We start from the raw sequence: 22944 nt of genomic DNA, 5'->3' as shown, positions 1-22944 counted from the left end.
CCATAATCATTTATATACAATGAATTAATACAATATTTTAGACTTTATACATTGCATGGTAAGATACATGAGTGACTTAGCAATGTCTAAAATATCGATAATATTGAAAATATTGGTAGTCCAAAAAAATATCGTTAGTCCAAAAACACGAAAATTTCGATGAATATATCGGGATATTATGGATATTTTAGATCATGCTTCCACCAGAAAACAAATCGTTGGAACAAATACACACCAAGAAAAAATGGAACAAAAGCACAATACCAAAATGATGAGTGTACTGTTTTGTATTATACTCGGACTCGGGCAGGTTCGAAAAACCAGAACAAATAATACAGAGGAGAAAATTCTAAGCTCGCCCTCAACCACCAGCCAAAACAAAAATGCCTCTGCTACAAAAGAATATTACAAGACAACAGAACATATCCACACAACCTATGACACAATTATTTAAGCTGCACCCTTTCCAACCCATAATAAAACAACAGAAGAACAAAATAAAACCATGTGACGGGCTCGTGAACCTCATAAAATTACACTAAATGGTAAGTTCTATCAAATAGGTTGCCCTACTGACTAAAACATCAAAATCAAACATCGAACTCCGAAGGGATAGTTCAACATGCCTCAGTAGCTGCTGCCCATTGGTGGCATGCCATAAGGCGGCATGCCCATCGGTGGCATTCCTCCCATAGGTGGCGGTGGAGCATACCCTCCTCCCATACCCCCGCTCATACCAGGGATTGGTGGTGCAGGCAAAGCAAGAGGCAGCAACTGAGCATACATGTTCTGCAAAGCAAGTTAACTCAAGAAGTCATTATGCAAAACGATGTGTAAGAAAAGAACAAACCGTAAATTGGGAATGCGGGGATTGACGTGATTAGAACCAGAAGGCATGCAAATTTATAAGATGATTTCAAAGTGTTTACCTGCTGTGCAATAACTTCTTTATCTTCTTGTTCTTTAGCCTTGATCTCCTTTTGTGCTTCAATTTTGTCTTTAACCAGTTCATCAACTTTGCCAGTGTATTCACGGATAAACTGTACAACGAAGGTTACATAAGGTTCTCAACCATGTAAGCAAGACTTGATGAAAGAATTCAACAACCATTTACACGCAAGAATCAGTTAGGAACAAGACAAAAAAATTACCTGTAACAGATATGGGAAAGCAAAATCGATCATGTTGTTCATCCATGCAAGTTCAAGGGCAATGTCCGGCCTTATCAAATCGTAACAGACAAAGAGGCACGATGCAAAGCATTCTTTCTTTCCCTGCAATTTGAGGAAGAAAATTCATGAATTATCAGAAATGTCAGCAGGCCGGGAACAACAGTGAAGAGAATGCACTCATAAAATAGAGAATGCATTCACATTCTAAAATCATAATTCGTGAAAAAATGGAGTCTTATAAAGAGTTCCATACCTGTTCAATGAAGTAAACAAGCAACTCCTCGGCCAGTTCACGGTCACCAGATTGTGAGGCTGTCTCCATGGCATCTTTGTAAAGTTTGTCTTTCTTTGACAATCCAATGGACTGCTTCCACCTTCCAGCTTTCTTGTAAATATAAGCAGCAACGCGTCTCATTTCCAGAAGCTCATGTTTCTCAATCTGACCAAACAAACAATATAAGGATCTTGCACATGGAACACCTTAAACAAAGAACAGACTAGAAATAGAATGCATTTTACCTTTTGAGCGAGGCCTATTTGGTCAAAGCTATCATGCAAATCAATTGATTCGCGCAATCTTTCATAGTCTTCCTCCTCAACATAAATCTCATTCAAAGCCTCGTTCACAGCAGAGACATTGTTGCTCTGAACTGCAACCATGTATGGCTTCACAAGAAGCAGGTGACCAGCCTACAATTTTCAAGCACAGAAGAATGTAAACATCAAAGCCATGGAGATGAAATCTAAACTTCCAATGCTTTTTTGTTGGATGGGAGGGCACCAAGTATCTAAGAATCCCGTAAATAAATATATGCACATTCAATTACCTTCCGCATGATGTCAACAACACGTGTGTGATCTACACGAAGCGCGAGCACATTTAGAAGATCGTTAATGAGATCCGGGTGCTCTTTCAAGTAGAAGTGCACAGCCTTGTAATATAGCTCCACGTTAGCAACTTTAACTGCCACATCTTTGAACTGCATGTGATCCCAGGCTTCAGGGGAATGATTCATGATGGTAGTTGCAGCATTATCAAACTCATCATATTGAATATACAGATAGGTCAGCTCCTTCCAATGTTGCTGCTCATCACATGCTCTTATAAGCTTGGGGATATTTAGACGATTTGCGAACAATTTGATGTGCTCCATAAGTTTCTCTGGACGATATCTAGCATATAGAACCCCCAACTCAGTAAAGATTCCCATGTGAGCACGCTCTAACCCAAGACCACTCTCCATTAGAGATATAAGCTCATTGAAGCATCCTCTATTCTGGTAGTATTCACTGACCTCTTCCAAATCATCCACCTATAAAATTCAAATCAACACAAAGAATTAGTGAAAACTGTATAAATATGAGCAAACCTAGAGTAAAAATTCACCTTAGAAGTATACGAGACAAACAGATGCAAAAAAAAAATAAAAAATCACCTGTATAATGATGTTGAGACCACAAATCTGAGCTAAGCGGAACTCCTCAGCATCAACACAAGCAAAGCAAACCTCCTTCCATGTCTTTGAACTGTTAGCTTTTCGTGCTGCATCAACAGCACCTTGAAATTGTTTGAGCTTCACAAGTGTGACAGCCAACTTGGCCCAGTTAGATATGAAGGCATATATTATCTTTGCAGCTTCATAGAGAGCCTCATCATATAGGCGATCACCAACATTTTGGAGATTAGCGACATTTGGCATAAGAATAAATTCTTCGATGTCAGCAAGCCTATCAATCTTTGCATATGCATAAATGAGCTCACTGTCCACCTTGGGTTCTCTGACCTTCTGCCTAACCATTAGAAGGTACTTCACCAAGTCATGGTACACATCTGCATCCTCAGAAGCACGAATAACATCCAAGAATTGGGTGGCATCATCCGCACGGATAAATGATTCAATAGCATCGCTCACTAGACCCTCCCGAAGTTGAGCCTTTGCAACCTGGCTCCAAACAGCATCTTCCTCCACACGGAAGGCAAACTCCACAGCCCTATCAATGCTTCGGATGTTATCCAACAAGACATTAACAGCTTGGACATTCAAGTTAAACTTCTTGAAGATTGCAAATGCTTCCTCATACAATTGAGCTTCCACAGCTACTTCCCCAACTGCAGGTCCATCAAAATTATCTAGCCTATTAATATAATCCATAACTCTAGACGGATCTGCCTTGATGGCTGTCAAAATTAGCAGGTTTTGCAGATTAAAGTTTCCACTGAAGGCAGAGTTTTGAAGCACAATCTTTTCAAGAAGCTCAATTAATTCGTGAGGCAAATCAGCAGTCATGAAAGCCTTAACAGACGCAGAAACTTGCTCCGGGCTCTTGCTCTCGGGCAAGGCAGTAGAAACAACTTGATCAATAAGCTGTCTTCTGTACTCATTCTCAGGGTCAAGAACTTTCCCCCAAAGATCTTCATCCATCCTCTCAACCACATACCTAGTAACAAAGAATTAGTCAGTAAACCTCCAGGTACTCGAATGAGATGAAATTTGAACAAAGAATTAGTCATAAGATACTAATCACCAACCTTGCTTGCAATTTGAACAATGAGTTCTTATTTGTGACATTAATAAGTTCATCGTCACATTGTCCACGGCGGTAAGCAACAACAGCTAGGGTAGGATCACGTTTCTCACAATATTTACCAACAACACGTGAATCATAATATGGGTTTGTGGTAAGGAAGTGCTCTGGATTATTGCCACTATCAATGATGATTTTACCCAAAGCATTGTGCACATGTACATCTTGGCTTCCCTCACTCACAAGATGCTCCAAGAACTGTGTGAGTAAACGAAGGCGATTCCTAGAGAGAGGGAAAAGAATAAGAAAATTAAGTGAGAGACAAAAAAGATGATGGAAGGGTAAAAATTAGGATTGGGTGGCATTGTGAATACATACCTCTTCTCACATTCCTCCACAAGGGGCTCCACTGGAAGCAATGAACGAACAGAAAGAATCAAGCCTTTGATAAAATCTTCAGGGCACTCATCATCTAACAACTGTCCCACAACTAATGGAGCATTCCCAGGGTTCACCTACACAATGAGCCAGTAAAATTTTCAGTGATGGAACCCAAAAGAGAATTCAGAGTGTCGAAAGAAGACTCAAAGCCTCAAATAGTACCTTTTGAACGTAACCTTCAATGTAACGAAGCATATTGTTCGTGTACAAGTAGTGGGTGAGATCTGGAACAAATCCAAAACGATCGCAAACATTAATTAATGGACGCGCATCGGGGAGCTTAGCTTCCATTAAGAAGTTCTTTGTCTTCTCAGCATCATAGAAGTTTGATTCTCTTGTAACTCGCTCCACCTCCTTGATTTGTCCAGTTTTAGCAGCTGCCTCAATGTACTTGAAGTGGATATCAGGATCCTCACTGTATCAAATTTTAAAGTTATATGAAAATCAAGAATAAACTGGAGGAGATATCCAAACACAAGAAAATAAAGAAAACTTCTTCAACAGATTACCTTGAGCTCAAAAACGAACCAAGGAAGAAGTACAACCCTTCATATGACTTGAACTGTTCAAAGAGCTTCATGCATTGATCAACACCCAACTGCTCAGAATATTCCTTAGCAACCTGCGCAGGTATTACTAATTGTTTCAGTTAATGCTCCAGGCATGGTTTTAACATCACGGTAGCAAAAAGAAAAAAAAGGTGTACCTGCACAATGATCTGAAGGTTTCCTCTTAAGTTGACCAATAAAAGATCTTTCATGCACTCCAATGCCCATTCTTTCGACAGAGTGCCAAAAAACTCCACAAGTGACTGTGGCTCTATTGCATGTGTATTCACTATGACACGTTTAATATCAGGCAACTCTGAGTAATGCTGCAACAGAAGCAAAATGTTTAGCACAAATGTTACTATTAGAAATAGAGGACAATTAAAAGAAAAGGAATTTGCAACACATCTTACTTGCAAAGCTCGCACATAAAGACCAGCTTTTTCGCATAGCTGGGCAATACGAGGACGGTCATAATGACTGAACATTCCATTGGCTAAAATAGCATCAGCCACATTAGGAAAGGTCACTAAATTGATTTCAAGGACCTGCATGGATGAAAAATGTCAACCAGCTGAAATAGGAATCTACAGATCATTTATAAGTAGCTTTAATGATAGAAACCTTTGTTTGCAGGAATGCATGCTCTGGAAGATTTGGCTTTAAAACATCCAATAGAAAGGCGGTTGCCTCACGAATAAGGTTCCTCTAAAATATACAAAGAGAAACAAGAAGCATGTGAGCCGTATTTTTTATTAAATAATATCCATAACTGCTAAGGTGAGCACAGTATAACGTAAAAAGTTAGTAATCATGAAAGTAAACACACCTGAAGGAAGAGATCTGTTATAGTGTTGTAATCAACTGGACAACCACCTTCCATTTGAGACATCATTAATGCAAAATTAACAGCACCCTACATTAAAAACCACATTTTAACCTGGTTTAGTTTAAATTTATACAACGTCGTAAACAAGTTTCAATTCCATCTATATACAATTGCAAACCAAATGTACACAGTACATCAAACTGCGGGGGGTACTAACTGAAAAAATACAAACGGAAGGATTTTGTTTTCGATGGGACATTCACCGAAAAAAGATCAGTGCGCGATCTGTTTATGCTTTCAGCTTTCAAGAACTAAATAGAAAATATAAGCTTTCGGAGTATTATATGAATACCTGAGGATCTGCTCGAAGAATTGTTTGCAAAAGGAACAGATAGTCAGGTGTGTAGCCAACCTAAAGCAACAAAGACAATGGCAATGCTCAGACACCAAACAACCATTTAACAAATATAAAAACAAACATTTAGAAAACCAATTACTACGTAACAATTCCTCACCTGCTTTGAGTAGATCAGTATTTTGTCAAACTCCCTTCGCTCAGCAAAAGCTGCAACAACTTTGGGAGTTGCTCTGGCTTTAATATATATTTTCAAAGCCAGATCATTATCCACAGTCTACAAGAAAAAAAATCAGAGAGATTAATACCAAAAATGTAAATAACTGAAAATCGACATTTAAATTCAAATCGCAAAGCCAACCTTCACAAGATCTCCCAGTTCCTCACTGCATTCGAGTTTGTCCTCGGCCAACCAGTTCTCCAAAAGGTTCTTCTTATTCTGGTTCACTACAAGACGTGACAATTCCAATGATTCAAATGCATTGAGCTTCCCTCTTGTCAAGAGTGTCCCAAAGTACTGCAACAAAGGTGGTGTTTGCCCAGCTTGGACAGGAACACTCTGCAACACATCAGAAAACAAAAGTCATTAGCAGAGTGCAAGAATTGTAACTCTCACCCTCTCAAACAAATGAACATACAATCTAAACCTATCAAGCACAATATGTCTTTTGACCAAGTATGCTGTATCTCAGTTTAGTCCGCTAGAATACCATTTAGTATATATTCATTTCTCACCGGTTCTGACACAGATGCAGCCACTTGAATTCATTTAATTCTCCTAACCTCTACAAAGCATCAATAACACTACTCATAAATGTTCTACTACCAGAAAAATGCTATACGTACTTCGTATTCGATCTAGCCAATTAGAGAACACTCAGATATATCAAACACCCAAGAACAAGAACTACCAGAACACATCAAACTGCATACCAGAAGCTTGATACAAATAGAATTGAAAACAAAAATATTAGATACATGTGAAACACCTCCAGGACAAGTCATGTGAAGAGAGAACTACTGCTTAAAGAAAGAAACATGTGCAAATAATACAGAAGCAAAATGGAAACCTGAAATTTAGCAACAGTATCAGGTGTGCGGAGAATTCCTTGTGGGGACTCCGCAGCAAGCTCAGCAGCTTCTTTGTACTTTGTTTGGGCAAACAGTTCTTGAAAACGCTGGACAACCTGTAAAAATCATGTAGGAACATCAGAAATTAAAGTAGAGAGGATTATACCTTATCAAATCATGGCATAACAAATGAGATAGCCAAGTACAACCCAGCCAACAATCAACAATAATTGTTCACCATATAGATTAAGGCCTTCTCTAGCTTCACCTCCCTTATCTCAAAGCGTTATTAACTTGTCCAAACGTTAACAAAAAAAGATTATGGATTAAATTTCATCTCTACACACTACATGGATGAAATCCCTTGCCTCTCTGACCTTAACAAGCACATCTTCAGTGAGCTTCAAGTTTAAATAACTTCCTTATAATGACAACTTCAAATTGGATACAATAAAAGCAACCAATGTGCTTCTTATCAGTGAGCTTCAAGTTAATTCCACACAGCTTAACTATGCTTACTTAAATACTGCCCCTGTGGAAAATCTAGTACTACTCAAGCATAAATTGAATTATAAAAGAATATCTTACCAGATTCTCAGCACCTGGAAGATTTCCTCTTTTAGCCAGATTGACAGCAAGCTCCAAATTGTTTAGCTGCAAATGCAAACAAGATAACATTTTTAAGAACAACTTGCTACTTTCAATACCATAGCACCACAGCAAGAAAGAAAAAAAACATTTCAAACATACCTGGCCGCTGACAAAAGGCACAATTGTTTGCTCATTAATTGTAGCCAACAACACCTGGCCCCGCCTATTAACCGCATAAAACCCTCCAACAGATGAAGCCTCCGTTGTCAAGAAAATTGGATCCGGACTAATTCTATTTCTGTAAACGGCACTAGCTGTCTCTAAATCATACACAAATAGTAGCCCAAGCTTTGTAATTACATAAATCAAGCTGTACTTGTGAGACATCTGCCAGATAAACGAATTCAATATTAACATATGTACAGTATACACAATTAGTTAAAAAACACTGGCGTAATTCAGTACCTGCATGGCGACTGGGAAATCATCATTAAAATCTGGAGGAAAGAAAAGATCTGCTTGTTTCTTCGTAAAAGATGGTTTCCCTGCAATATGATCAAACTCACAGTTACTTCCATTAACTTGAAAATCACCAAAATAAACACAAAACAATATATATTCAATATCTTCCCAAAATTTGATTTTAACTGAAAGTGCCAACCGTGTACAAACTTAGTCGATATCACATATAATTTAACCTATACAAGTTTATGAGCTAATAATATTAAACTTATTCCAATATATATTCCCAGCAGACGTCACCAATATTCATACAACCGACCCCACTTGGTGGGATAAGGCTTTGTTGTTGTTGTTGTAGATGTAACCACTATCTCCATGGTTATTTAGTTTTAATGATTAAAGATATACCCTATCCAAGAAACCATAATCAGCACTTACAGATTTAATGGAGAGGAGATTTTGTGTAAGGGAACAAAAAATCATGTGTCTAAACAGAACCGGGCAGCCAGTTCATTTCATGAATGAACATATAACTTTAATTTAATATAATCCTAATATCAACCTGGCTGGGCACCGAGCTCAATAACATGCAACTTTGATGTAATCTGTCCAGCATTGAGGGTCTTAGTGGCAAAAGAAATAAGAGTTGAAGGATTCTCATTCCCTGGAACCTGTGCAAAATAGAGACACCAGGTCAACAATATTCAAAGATGCATATATGTTTGTGTATTAATAGATTGTGAATAGTGCGAGGTGCAGGAAATTATAAATAGTAGGAGAAAGGGTGAAACTTGCATACCTTGTATTGGGCAAATGATGCAGCATGTGCTTCAAGAGCTTGACTGCGCTGCTGATCCACAGAGAAGAGTTGCAAATTTCCTTTCACCAATTGTGGCCTCTAGAAAAACAACATTAACAATGAGAAGCAGTACAGCAGAGAAGTGGCTTTAAAAGAGAGGGGTTGTAATTTCCGAAAAATTGTGAACTTTATAAACAAAAAAGAGAAGAAAAACAGAACTAGTACAGAAGCAGAGTTGTTTCACAATATCAATCATTGGGAACTATAGTTCCCACAATAGTTTATGAGGATATATTGAATGTATTAAGAATAGAAGTACAAATTTGAATATAAATAAAGACTGACTTTTAGAGGGCTGGCCTGCAAACACTCAATGGGCAAGATTCAAGAAAATGGGATTCGTTTATGGGAACTCAAACAGGGTAGCTAAAGATCCCAACAGTTCTGCAATTTCTAACAATTTTCCTCGGCTGAGAAAAAAAAAACTGGTGGACACAAGAAATAATGCTGGACAGGCATAAATAGACATAATAACACACCTCTGGTGCACCAGGAGCAATTCCAATCAAAACCAACCACTTCTCGGAAGGATCACAGCGGTAATTTATAATCTGATTGTTAGCCAGATTAGCTGTTCGCTCAAACACCTTTACAGGTTCAGATTCACCTACAAGGAGATGCAGCGAGGAACAAACAAATAAAGACCAAAAGTTTAACACAACAAGCAAGTTGATACCATTAATTTGTAATGTTTCCATGCAACAAAAGCCAGAAGAAGTATGATTGTATAATACTCAAATAACTTATTTAAGGCATCTTACCTTCAATTGACCAGTGGTATACTGTAGTCTGAGTGACTAAACCTAACATCTTTGGGGTTATCCACTTCCAGAAAACAATCTACAAAAGAAACAATGGGGAAAGGTAAGCTAGACTGTTTAAAACCTCGCAGAAAACGAGACCCAGGTATTCTTAAGCAAATACAAGAGATGGCGAAAAACACACTAACTAGTAAACAAATGAAGCGAGTACCTGCTCCGGCATAAGATGTGATTTCAGTTTTGCTTTCATCTCGATGTTAAATATTTGAAGGTGATCCTGAGTAGTACCTTGGACTCCAGCTTCAAGTGGATATGACAACACATGATCAATAAGAATTAAAAAAATTGTGGTTCATAAAGAAAGGTAAGGCGCCGGTAAGTAAGATCCAGTAGATAAATAAAGTTAAAAACTTAGATTGTATATGATAGTAACTACTGATTCAACTAATTACATGGTGCAAACATATCAGCAAGATGAATAGTGAATCTATTAGTCTACGACGAAACTTACTGCATACTAATTAAGTAATCTGAGGTTCAAAAAGTTGGTGCAATAGCAGCACACATGCATGATGCATTCAGATCAAGAGCAGACCACTAAACCAGACCACCTTTCAAAAGTGACAACACGTATATGCAAAAAGAGGTATTCCAGCAATGCGAACAAGTAGTTATAACCTACCTTTCAAGGCAAGAATTTTGGAATTCGGATTCATAAGCGCAGAGTCCGCAGTGATAGGCCTCCTCAGAGGTTGCATCGGCATACTCATATCGATAATAACAATACTGTTCTGAGGCGAAGTCTCCCGAACGCATATGTACTTATCGGATTCCATAGTAACATGTGTAAACGTTATGAATTGCGGATTAATCCCAACGCTCGGAAGCTGCAATCAGATCAGATCATACAAACTCATCAACCACTTATCGTACAAACTCATCAATCACTTTATATTTTTTGTCAAAACCTCTGTGAACAGTTAATCGTGTGCTAAACTCAGTAGTTCTAAGTAACACAACTCCTCAGATCTGATCAGAAACCGAAAATTCCAGAAACTTTCAGATCTATCTGAAGCTTAACACAAAACTAAGTAGCAAAAACGAAGTAAAAATCACAAATCGAGCGAAGTCATTGACCAAAAAAGCAACTAATTCAGCTAAAAAGCAAGTGTAAATTTAAATTGAGCTAAAGAAGCATTCGAATCGGAAGCTAAAACTGACCGTTAGGGCCTCCTTCATGGTGATCGGAGCGTTCGCGGCCGCCATGGCTGCGGAGCAGATCGACGGCTCGGAATCGGCGGCTTGGATCTACGGATGCGATGCAGCCGTGAAGTGTGAGTCCACCGCGGAGAGAGAGAGAGAGAGAGAGAGAGAGCGTTCGAACCCGGAGAGGGATTCGAATCGCTGAGAGAGATCTAGCAGCACCGAAACCCTTGGACCCGCAAAAGCGAACAAAGGGAGAGAGATCTGAGGAGAAAGGGGGTTAGAACGCAGGTCTGATTTTTTTTTAGGGGATTTTATGAAATGGAATTTTATTCCAGTGAAAAATATAAACGAGGCGCAGAGATCTCACCCAGGCCACTTCGAGAGCTAAAATATTAAATAAATTAAATATTTTAAAATATTCGGATGAGGAGGAGAAAAAATTTTAAAATAATTACGTGTTAAAAATGTTCTGTCGTGCGCTTTACTCATTGGCTGAACTTCTTCATGCAAAAGTGGTTGTGGATAGTCGCCGGGTCATTAGATGCGGGTCCGGATTTAACCCGACCTTTTTCAACGACTGTGCACATGGTAACATGTAGATGTAGTAAGTGTGATATATATATAGGAAAGTATTTCGAGAATACATTCTTTTTTAATAGGATTTTTATCACAAATTGTCATTGAAATTAAACCACATCATTAATATGGTCCTTGAAATTGAAAATCAATTAATGTAGTCTTTAAAAATAGGTGTCGCAAATCAATATGGTTCGTCCATCACAATTATGTTAAAGATTCCGTTAAGTGCTGATATGGCACATAAATGGATCTCATAAGTCTTTTTTCCTCATAAATGGTTCTTAAAATTGACCCACAACATCAAAATGTCCCTAAATTGACCTGCGATATTAAAATGGTTCATAAAATTGAAAATCGATCAAATCTTACTATAAGAAAAAAAAATTCATTGTCAAAAGGTATTTAGACAACTTTTTAAATTAATTATTAAAATCACACACATAACAAAAAAATTTACAGAATTGTGGTGGAATGATTACATTAATTTGCGACACCTATTTTCAATGACTATATTATCCGATTTTTAATTTTATGGATCATCTTGATAGTGTGGGTTAATTTCATGAATCATTTGTGATAAAAACTCATAAATCTTGTGGGGCCCATGTATGTGTCACATCAGCATTTAACAAAAAATTTAACAGAATTGTGACGGAATGACCATATTAATTTGCGATACCTATTTTCAGGGATTACATTAATTGATTTTCAATTTCAAATGTCATATTGATGATGAAAATCAATTTCAAGAATCATTTGTGATAAAAATCATTTTTAATATTAAGTTTTCTTATACACAGAGGTAAATTTAGGTTTACTCGTTTAATTTTTCTTTTTCTTTTGATACAAATAAAATTAACGAGGAGGATTTAAATTCGGAATCTCAAATCGATGATTTTGTTTTTTATTATTAGTGAGGTGGATCCAAACTTGAAATCTTGAGTTTTTGGTTCGTATCTGATTCTTATAAGCACGTCTTGTTTAAAATATAAGTTTTTGGAAGTTTACCAGTAACCTATTAACATGTAATCTTTTTGGCTAAGCAAAAGCATAATTATTCATTTGTACTATAACACAGGGTTTTCTTTTTCTTTTTCTTTTTCTTTTAATGCCGAGTTATGGGCCTATTATAGCACACGGTGTTGTGATGCAAAATTGGAAAATTTATTTTAAAGTCGAAGCATGTCTGAGAAGCCCAATAACCTTTGACAAAAATGTATAAGCCCAAGAAAAACTTGGCCCATTTAATTCGTGAATGATTTCCACACTCCACTTTTTAACTTTTGGCAATTTTTTAGCCGTTAGGTTAATTAGGTTGAATAATTAAGAAGATAATCAATGACAAACGATAGTTTTAATAGATTAAGAGTTCGTTTGGATGTGTTTTTAAAATGATTGAAAATATTTTTTGTGAAAATGTTTTTGTAACTAATCCTTAATAAAAATGCAAGTAAATCCTGGAAAAATACTTAAAGTGCTTCCTGGAATAATCACATAACTGGTGCTTGTTGCAAAAAGCACTTAAAGTACTTTTGGAACTCAAAAATATTTTCTCTAAAATCGCTTTCAGTCATTTTAAAAGCACATCAAAATGAGTCATAAATTGTTGGTTGTTAGAGGAAAAAATGGTGGGGATCAAAACTACAATGGGGTACATAAGTATTATTGCTTTCCGCCCAAAGAGATGGCACTTCACATTACTTCTAAGAGCAAAAAGTAACTTCTTCAAAGTTTTTAGACCTAAATATAAACAATTCCATTACCATTTCTTACAAATAAACCTCAAAACGAAACTACAAGAGTTCAAAAACCCAAGAGAAAGGTATAAAACATCTAATGTAAACAACGCTATCAAAACAGCTACAAAAAAAAAAAAAAAAATTTAATCATATGCAATGTTTTGTTACTCATGACTACGGTCTGGTTGTATTCCTCTTCACTTGGAAGTAAGAGGTCTTAGGTTCGAATCTCGTGGATGACAAATTCGATACCAAATTTGGCTGCCTATTATGTGGTTTAGCCAAACTCCCCCTCCATTTAGTATAAAAATATCGATATACTAAAAAAAAAAACAGCTACGAAACTCAGTAAGCAACAATATCTTAAACGAAATCATTCGAATGCACAATCAAAGGAGTTCGATTCAAGAGCTGCAATACAATGAACACAAAAATTCAATGATTCAATAGCAATACAAACAACTTTTGTATTCCACATCAATATATCCCAATGAGGCCTTCTTCCCATGGTGGTTGCGTGGGCCTTATTATAAATTGATCAATTGTTCATACCACCAAGTTTGAATTTCATTTTTCGTTGACTGAAAACAAAAGATAAAAGCCGGCACAAGAGTGGATAAAAAAGTTTGGCACGTCCTGATGTCCACTAACACAGTCACAAATCACTTGATTAGTGCATGTTCTAAATTTTCTAATGCGAAAGCGAAGTGTAAATAGACTGGTGGTGACTACGTCCGAATTCACCCACATAATATTATTTTTATTGAATTTTAACACTAAAACAAGTGCATACTATGCTTGCAGGCCGCAGCTGCCAAACGGGACCGTGACCTGGTCCGACAGCAGTTTAACCAAAATAAAAGCACGTGCTCTAGAAGTTGACTTTAAACAAGACAAAGCCAAAACACGTCCAGAAGGCGGAGTTTGTTCGACGTAGACCTGGTATTTTGGATCCGACCTCTTAATATTAGTATTTGGATGGATGTTTAATGGATCGGGTTGCTAACGGGTCACTTTGGGTCAACCCGTTAGACCCGTTAGCACTCGTTAGTTGAAGATGTTTTAGTGATTTCAGTAAAGTCTTAACAACAAAAAAAAACTCTAGGAAAATAATAATAATAATTGTTAACGGGTGAAAAGGATAACCCGTTAGCTTAACGGGTCGGGTTCGGATGACTCGTTAACTTAACGGATCGGAATGAACCTGACTCAAACCCGATAAACCCAACCCGTTTATAGGTCTAGTTCAACATACTCAGGCAAACCACTACATGATAATTACTGTTGTACTCAAATTATAACATGTTGAATTAAGCATAACGTTAAGACCATAAAGTGACAAATCGTATATAAACATTGAGCTACTTATGCAGTAAAACAGAAATAAAAACTGAGCTTAAAGGGTCAGCATTTGATCATTTATTATAAATTTGGAAAAATTACAATTATCGTAACGTGTAACGTGCTTCTAGTACCCTCTTCCTACAGCCGAGACAAAATCTCCGGCGAGCATACAAATTTTCATTTACAATTGATCCTACGATTGTTGCTAGTCTGCACCATGGCTTTCCTGCATTCGCTTTCTACCATTGATATAAAAGAACTTACTTTGGTACCAAATCCCAGAAGAATTGTCCTCCTGCCTTCCTTTCTGCAACTTTCTTCAAAACTTTACTTGCAGTGCAAGAAAAAGGTCAATTATCATAAAACGAAACGACCTAATTGGACTATCATCACACTTGTATCATCCATGGAACCTCTCGTTATTGACAGATCAACGAGCTTCTTGCAAGCAGAAAAGAGCTCCGGCTTATCAACACCAACGCATAAAGGGCGAACTATATCTACCGCCTCTTGATTAGTAACCTGGAAAAGAGAGATGAAAACTTCGTATTAGATTTTGGTAATTCCGAAGTAATGACTCTAAACGAAGACACGTGAAGCGGAATGAATGAGCTTAGTTCTAAAATTACCTTGTCCCAAAGGCCATCAGAAGCTAACATTAAAAACTCGCATTCGGGGTCTATTCTCAAGACTTTAGTCTCTGGTTCTGCTATCACCCATTCTTTAAGCTGTCTATCTCCAATTGATCTCGAAGCAGCAAGAGATCCCTGAATTCTCCAAACACCGCGGCAACAATCTACATAACCACCCTGCAAAACAAAAAACGCAAAATCCAATCAGCGACAAAGTCCACGATCTTCCATTTCAATCTTGACGTACGAATATCAAATCCTCGAATCCATGTGCACATATTTGAATGCTCACCGTGGTCTCAATCCTCTCCCTTTCATCTATTCTAGAAGGATGATGATCGGATGTAAGGGCCTCGGCAACCCCTCCTCGGCTCATAACAGCACGACAGTCACCGGCATTGGACACCACAAGGTTGCCCTTTCGTATCAAGGCAGTCACACAGCATGCGCCGCCAGCAACATCCTCCTTCAGAAACTCGACATCGGTGGTTAGATAACCATCTTTGACTGCTTCCACGATTTCCTCTTCACTTTCACCCGTCAAAAGATCCGCAATGTTTTTAGTCAAGTTCTTGGCTGCAAATTCAGCTGCTTTTGCTCCTCCATGCCCATCAAACACACCAAAGAATACCTGTAGTCACATAATCTAATCAGAACGAATTCGAACAGCGAATTCAAAAACATAAATTCCACAATTTTATATCTTTCTCAAAATTTATAGAAACCCAATTCTTGTACTTTTGATTTCATCCTAAACTTTCTCAGTTGAAGCTCAACTCCAAATAAAATTGTAAAACAATCTAATCAAAGCTAAATGCTTGAAGTTTCTAGTAAAGATACTAATTTCCATTTGTGAAATTTTCCCGGGAAACAAACAGAAAATTGAGAGCGAAATAATCACAATTTACCTGTCTCGAATCATCGTGAAGATCAACAACAGCAGAGTAACGATCCTCCATTGGACCTCTCCTCCCCCTCTTACAATAAACCGAATACACATCCTCATCAACCTCCAGCACCTCCACTCTCTCCGCCGCACCCTCACTCGACTCCACCTTAAAATTCACCAAGGGCGCCACCGGAATATCAATCATCATCGGCCTCTTCCTCTTCAGAGCCAAACCCGAAGCCTGCTTCTGGCACTCGCTTATCAACTGCCTCTGAAACCGAGACTCAAAAGCCGGCGTCGTCAAAGCCGGCGACCGCGACGGTGTGGGCGGCGCGCCATGGAGGACTCTAGGCGAAGAACAGGCAGAAGGGGAAGCTAAGGCCGACGACCGGAAAAAATGGGAGGGAATTTGCGACGGCGAAAAAATCGGCGAGTTCGGCACCACCAAAGCGCAAGGCATTATTTTGCCTTTCTCTGTGTGGATTTCTTTTTTTTTTTGGGGGGGGGGGGGGGGGGGGGATTTTATCAAATTTTCTTTCTCTGTTGAGTGTTCTTTACTGTGTGTGATTTGGTCGACAGCGGGAAATGGAGGGGGTGTATATATAGGGAGAAGTAAAATAAGCGAAACTTTCATAATATTTAAATTATTATTTTAATTATAATTTAAAAAAATAAAAATACAATACAAAATCTCGTAATTAACTGTGCTTGACAAGAGGCTAATATAAAGTGAAGTCAGAGCGACGGGGTCGTAATTTGTTTATTTGGGAATTGTATTGACTTATGTTGACCTGTTTTGGTTTTGGGATTTAGTCAGAAATGGAGGGAGGGCGTATAAAGGTTGTGCCTACTGTATCTTTAAAATGTCGAATTCAAATATTACAAGAATAATTAGGTTTGATCTCACATTTGTCCCCTAAATTTTTGAGGTTTTTCTGGTTCGAGTCTTATAATTTTTTTTGTCTCAAATTAGTCCTAAATTCTCTCTCAAGGGAGTGTAGAATTGAACTTATAACGTCGAGTAAAAATTTAAATATTCTTGATCACTTTAGTTATAAGTTCTTCATAATTAACTCTGAACTTTCGAATGGATTTGATAAGAGCAAGAAATCGTTTTCGTTCCAAATATTAGCATATAATATGAGAATTTGTTTGACATTTTCTTAACCCATCTATTTTGACCAAAATGTTTTCCTCCCTCTACTAGTAAGTTACTACTTACGACTAGGTTGTAAATCATACAAATTAAACCAACCAAATCAAGTTTGGACTTGTTTTCCTTAACCGGTATTAGATTTGACCAACTAGAATTGTTAGTTTTGATCTTAAGAAAATTGACAATATCTGGTTTGGCTGAATAATATGATTTATATGTAAGTGTCTTATTTACGTGATCATTTTTGTGTTTCATTAGTTCTCAAAATGACTGACCAATCTCCTTCAACACACGAGTGGTGATGATTCGAAAAGGCTCCTTTTTGTCATAGTCGATATCATTGTTTGTTTGTCACAGCCCGTCCCGAGTTTTTATTTATCGAGGTTGTAAAATGACGAAATTACCCTTAAGGTGACTAAGGTACGTGTGACGTATAATTTGGAATAATTCATACTCTCCCAAATTTTTGGAAGATTTTAAATGGATTAAAAGTTATTTGAAATTTGTGTGGTTAGGGAATGAAAGTATGGCTTGTTTTGGGTGGACCACACATACACACACGGGACAAGTTCTTCCCCGTGCTCTCTCTCTCTCCTCCATCGCAGTTCTCTCTCTCTTCCTCTCGAACCCGTACGGACCAAAGCACCAATCCCTCAATTTCTTCGCGGATCGAAGCCAAAAAAGTGAGTTTCTTCATCCTTTCAATCTCCTGATTTGATTGGTGTCATTTTTAGAACTGGAAACCCTCGATATCACGTTGAAACCTCAAGGTCCGATTTGAGTATTGTTCATGCACGCGTGAATTGTTGAATTTCAGGGAATTCTAAGCTTACAGTGAGCTTAGTAAGGTCCTAAGGAAGCTCAGAGTGTTTAGTTTGAAAGTTTTGGACGTCGGGATCGCCGGGTTCGAAGTTGGCCGGTTTTCTTGGAATTTCTCCGGTGAGATTTCGTATGTTTTTTAACCTTAAAGTAGTGTAATGTAATTCTACACGCTTAGGGCTTCAAATTGATATAAAATGCGTGAAAAATGGTTGATAAATGACGGAGAACAAGGAGATTGAACCTCCAGTTTTTTGGCGACTGGAGGAAGAAGGTGACGCACGTGGGGGCCCGTGCGGCCTCGAATTTTTTTTTCTAAAAATACCTCGACGTCGAGTAGGTCACTTTGGTATATTCATATACCCAAATTGAGCATCGTATGAGAAGTTATTATGAATTGTCAGTTATGTGCTTTCAATAACGTTGTTATAGTTGTTTCGCATGTAGGTGATACCTATCCCGAGGATGAGCGCATTCAAGGACGTCACGGGGGTTACGACCCTTCGACTTACCAGTGAGTGGGCAGTTATTTTCTATTATTACCTATATACTACTGAATTTCCCATAAATTGAATTTAAATGAAAGTATGTTTTTAAAATGCCATGCATGCATATTATGAATTATATGAATTAGTAATTGATGCATATATATGTGAAATTGTGTTGTGGACGCACATGTGAGTATCAGGTGAGTTTTATGTTATTCATGTGAACTATCGATGAAGTGAATCGTGTTGAAAGCTAAAACCTGCACCCCTGGTGTTAATGCTTATATTATTCACCCTGCACCGCACGCTCACCTTGGATCCAAGTAGGTGCATGTCATACAGACCATGAGAGGGTTCCGACATGTCGTACAGACCATAGAGTGGTTCCGACTGTAGGTGATTTTAGATTATTATACAGCTGTTGATGAGAGAAGCACTAGAGCGTATTCTTACACCATTGTTATCGTACAGACTACTTCAGGTAGTTCCGATTTATGTGCAGAGTAGTGCCGTACATGTCATTGTGGTGACTCCGGTTGGTTTGGATATTGAGCTATGAAATTAACCGTACAGGACCAACTGCAGGGTCTCCGGTTGATTCATTATGTCACATGTTATATTGATACATTCTTAATCTGTTATTGACATTTATAGCATGGCACACTTTTTGTTATTGGATAAAGATTTGTGATTTGAGATATATGAAGATTTATATGTATATTATGTTATTTTCTGGGAAAGTATACATGTTTTACAGCGAGGGGTTAGAAATGTTATTAATTGAAATGTTTTCAAAAAGCTTTGTTTTACTGACCCACTCAATTTTGTTTTGCGCCCCTCCAGGTTCTAGTTAACAGCGTTGGTGGCCCACGAGGATTCCCATGACGTACTGACATACTACATAAATGTAGGACTCACTTTCGGGTGTTGTAATTTAGTTATGGTCCTACTTGACTGCACCTAGTACTTATGCTCTGAATATATGTGTTTCACACTTAAACTCATTCTAGCATGCCAGTTGGATATTATTGCTAGTATTTGTTTTTTTTTTATTTCTTCGTATTTCTCTTATCTATTGCTTCCGCGTCGCACTTTTGGTTACGTCACACTCACGTGACGGCCAACACGCCTTGATTCTAGGATCGGGGTGTGTCATTGTTTCACTAAAAAAAAAAATCTGTCAAACTAAATTTTACTTATTAGTAATCTTGTTGAGTTTTATAACTAACGTCAATTTTTTCTAATTTAAAATTAAAAAGTTATGGAACAATTGTAGAAACAAATAGTCAAATTGACTACGGTAATAACTTATTTCTCTGCGTTCAAGTTCAAATCTCTCCTCTTATTTTAGATAATTAAAGGTCAAACTTGAGACGATTAGATGGTCAAATATCAAATTGGAATAACCACTACAATGTAGGGATCGAATTTGTAATTAACAAAAAGAGACAAGGTAAGTCGTGAAATGTTCTAATGGAGTGTGTGATGTCCACTAACACAGTCACAAATCACTTGATTAGTGCATGTTCTAAATTTTCTAATGCAAAGGCGAAGTCTAAATAGACTGGTGGTGACTACGTCCGAATTCACCCACATAATATTATTTTTATTGAATTTTAACACTAAAACAAGTGCATACTATGCATGCAGGCCGCAGCTGCCAAACAGGACCGTGACCTGGTCCAACAACAGTTTAACCAAAATAAAAGCACGTGCTCTAGAAGTTGACTTAAACAAGACAAAGCCAAAACCTTGTTCAACGTACTAAAGCAGACCACTACAGAATAATTACTGTTGTACTCAAATTATAACGTGTTGAATTCGTTAAGACCACAAAGTGACAAATCGTAAATAAACGATTAAGCTACTTATGCAGTAAAACAGAAATAGAAACTGAGCTTAAAGGGTAAGCATTTGATCATTTATTATAAATTTGGAAAAATTACAATTATCGTAACGTGTAACGTGCTTCTAGTACCCTCTTCCTACAGCCGAGACAAAATCTCCGGCGAGCATACAAATTTTCATTTACAATTGATCCTACGATTGTTGCTTTTCTGCACCATGGCTTTCCTGCATTCGTTTTCTACCATTGATATAAAGGAACTTACTTTGGTACCAAATCCCAGAAGAATTGTCCTCCTGCCTTCCTTTCTGCAACTTTCTTCAAAAGTTTACTTGCAGTGCAAGAAAAAGGTCAATTATCATAAAACGAAACGACCTAATTGGACTATCATCACACTTGTATCATCCATGGAACCTCTCGTTATTGACAGATCAACGAGCTTCTTGCAAGCAGAAAAGAGCTCCGGCTTATCAACACCAACGCATAAAGGGCGAACTATATCTACCGCCTCTTGATTAGTAACCTGGAAAAGAGAGATGAAAACTTCGTATTAGATTTTGGTAATTCCGAAGTAATGACTCTAAACGAAGACACGTGAAGCGGAATGAATGAGCTTAGTTCTAAAATTACCTTGTCCCAAAGGCCATCAGAAGCTAACATTAAAAACTCGCATTCGGGGTCTATTCTCAAGACTTTAGTCTCTGGTTCTGCTATCACCCATTCTTTAAGCTGTCTATCTCCAATTGATCTCGAAGCAGCAAGAGATCCCTGAATTCTCCAAACACCGCGGCAACAATCTACATAACCACCCTGCAAAACAAAAATCGCAAAATCCAATCAGCGACAAAGTCCACGATCTTCCATTTCAATCTTGACGTACGAATATCAAATCCTCGGATCCATGTGCACATATTTGAATGCTCACCGTGGTCTCAATCCTTTCCCTTTCATCTATTCTTGAAGGATGATGATCGGATGTAAGGGCCTCGGCAACCCCTCCTCGGCTCATAACAGCACGACAGTCACCGGCACTGGACACCACAAGGTTACCCTTTTGTATCAAGGCAGTCACACAGCATGCGCCGCCAGCAACATCCTCCTTCAGAAACTCGACATCGGTGGTTAGATAACCATCTTTGACTGCTTCCACGATTTCCTCTTCACTTTCACCCGTCAAACGATCCGCAATGTTTTTAGTCAAGTTCTTGCCTGCAAATTCAGCTGCTTTTGCTCCTCCATGCCCATCAAACACACCAAAGAATGCCTGTAGTCACATAATCTAATCAGAACGAATTCGAACAGCGAATTCAAAAACATAAATTCCACAATTTTATATCTTTCTCAAAAGTTATAGAAACCCAATTCTTGTACTTTTGATTTCATCCTAAATTTTCTCAGTTGAAGCTCCACTCCAAATAAAATTGTAAAACAATCTAATCAAAGCTAAATGCTTGAAGTTTCTAGTAAAGATACTAATTTCCATTTGTGAAATTTTCCTGGGAAACAAACAGAAAATTGAGAGCGAAATAATCACAATTTACCTGTCTCGAATCATCGTGAAGATCGACAACGGCAGAGTAACGATCCTCCATTGGACCTCTCCTCCCCCTCTTACAATAAACCGAATACACATCCTCATCAACCTCCAGCACCTCCACTCTCTCCGCCGCACCCTCACTCGACTCCACCTTAAAATTCACCAAAGGCGCCACCGGAATATCAATCATCCTCGGCCTCTTCCTCTTCAGAGCCAAACCCGAAGCCTGCTTCTGGCACTCGCTTATCTCCTGCCTCTGAAACCGAGACTCAAAAGCCGGCGTCGTCAAAGCCGGCGACCGCGACGGTGTGGGAGGCGCGCCATGGAGGACTCTAGGTAAAGAACAGGCAGAAGGGGAAGCTAAAGCCGACGACCGGAAAAAATGGGAGGGAATTTGCGACGGCGAACAAATCGGCGAGTTCGGCACCACCAAAGCGCAAGGCATTATTTTGCTTTTCTCTGTGTGGATTTCTTTTTTTTTTGGGGGGGGGGGGGGGGGGGGGATTTTATCAAATTTTCTTTCTCTGTTGAGTGTTCTTTGTGTTAGGAATGTCGGTACTACAAGATAGAGAATGCACAAGGTAAAGTAGAAAATGGACGCCAAGAATTTATGTGGTTCGGCAATTTATGCCTACGTCCACCAAACAAGGAATCTTTACTATATGAAAAAAGATGAATACAACAAGAGTAGTCTTACCAAGCCAAAGACAAGGCTTGATGGATACAAGAAAGTATAACACACACTTTCTATCACTCTAAACTTCACTCACACAATGTGTAGTGGAACACTCTCACTCTCACTCTTGGAGTGGAACTCTAGCTTTGGACTTGATCCTTTGCTACTCACTCTTGGTTCTCAATTGGTTACATCACACCCATATTTATAGGTGAGGGCTTGGCATTCTACTAGTTTCTAGTTCCTTCTTCAAACCTCTAGTATAGAAAAATCTAGACTAGCCATATACTTGTAGCTTCTAGATCTTTCCATTTGCAACCAAGGAAGCTAGTACTCTCTAGCTTCTTCCATCAACTTAATAACATTCTAGAATTGTCTAGCAAGCTCCAGCCTCATCTCTTGCTTACTAGAATAATCT

The 22944-nt window shown here is 38.2% G+C and overlaps 3 protein-coding genes across 4 annotated transcripts; all 3 read right to left on the bottom strand.

Moving 5' to 3' along the window:
- Nucleotides 1-261: 261 nt before the first annotated feature.
- LOC103432841 (clathrin heavy chain 2-like) lies at nt 262-11292 on the bottom strand. 2 transcript variants are annotated; one of them, XM_008371048.4, is made up of 29 exons: nt 10837-11292; nt 10298-10502; nt 9827-9915; nt 9616-9694; nt 9334-9461; nt 8795-8893; nt 8558-8666; nt 7999-8078; nt 7693-7920; nt 7531-7596; nt 6942-7058; nt 6233-6430; nt 6032-6148; nt 5869-5928; nt 5517-5603; nt 5312-5395; nt 5101-5235; nt 4846-5013; nt 4649-4761; nt 4302-4554; nt 4077-4213; nt 3703-3981; nt 2609-3611; nt 2000-2485; nt 1692-1862; nt 1426-1611; nt 1152-1274; nt 930-1040; nt 262-789 (listed from the first exon to the last, which is right to left on the bottom strand). In XM_008371048.4, the coding sequence occupies exons 1-29, from the start codon at nt 10879-10881 to the stop codon at nt 628-630; spliced, it is 5118 nt and encodes a 1705-aa protein (XP_008369270.1). In that variant the 5' UTR covers nt 10882-11292; the 3' UTR covers nt 262-627. The 2 variants fall into 2 exon arrangements, with proteins under 2 accessions (XP_008369270.1, XP_008369269.1); XM_008371047.4 differs by having other exon boundaries at nt 4846-5235; nt 10837-11246.
- A 3238-nt stretch (nt 11293-14530) lies between these two features.
- On the bottom strand, nt 14531-16572 carry LOC114825896 (probable protein phosphatase 2C 25). The gene is made up of 4 exons (XM_070824897.1): nt 16024-16572; nt 15408-15746; nt 15113-15292; nt 14531-15005 (listed from the first exon to the last, which is right to left on the bottom strand). The coding sequence occupies exons 1-4, from the start codon at nt 16462-16464 to the stop codon at nt 14841-14843; spliced, it is 1125 nt and encodes a 374-aa protein (XP_070680998.1). The 5' UTR covers nt 16465-16572; the 3' UTR covers nt 14531-14840.
- Nucleotides 16573-20361: 3789 nt separating this feature from the next.
- Nucleotides 20362-22389, bottom strand: LOC103427480 (probable protein phosphatase 2C 25). Its single transcript, XM_008365535.4, has 4 exons — nt 21855-22389; nt 21239-21577; nt 20944-21123; nt 20362-20836 (listed from the first exon to the last, which is right to left on the bottom strand). Exons 1-4 carry the CDS (start codon nt 22293-22295, stop codon nt 20672-20674), a joined length of 1125 nt encoding a protein of 374 aa, XP_008363757.2. The 5' UTR covers nt 22296-22389; the 3' UTR covers nt 20362-20671.
- Nucleotides 22390-22944: the final 555 nt, after the last annotated feature.

Source organism: Malus domestica, chromosome 07, assembly GCF_042453785.1.
Source record: "Malus domestica chromosome 07, GDT2T_hap1".
NCBI classification, from domain to species: Eukaryota; Viridiplantae; Streptophyta; class Magnoliopsida; order Rosales; family Rosaceae; genus Malus; species Malus domestica.
Note: the sequence above shows the minus strand (reverse complement) of the source record. Positions and strands in the feature narration are given on the sequence as shown.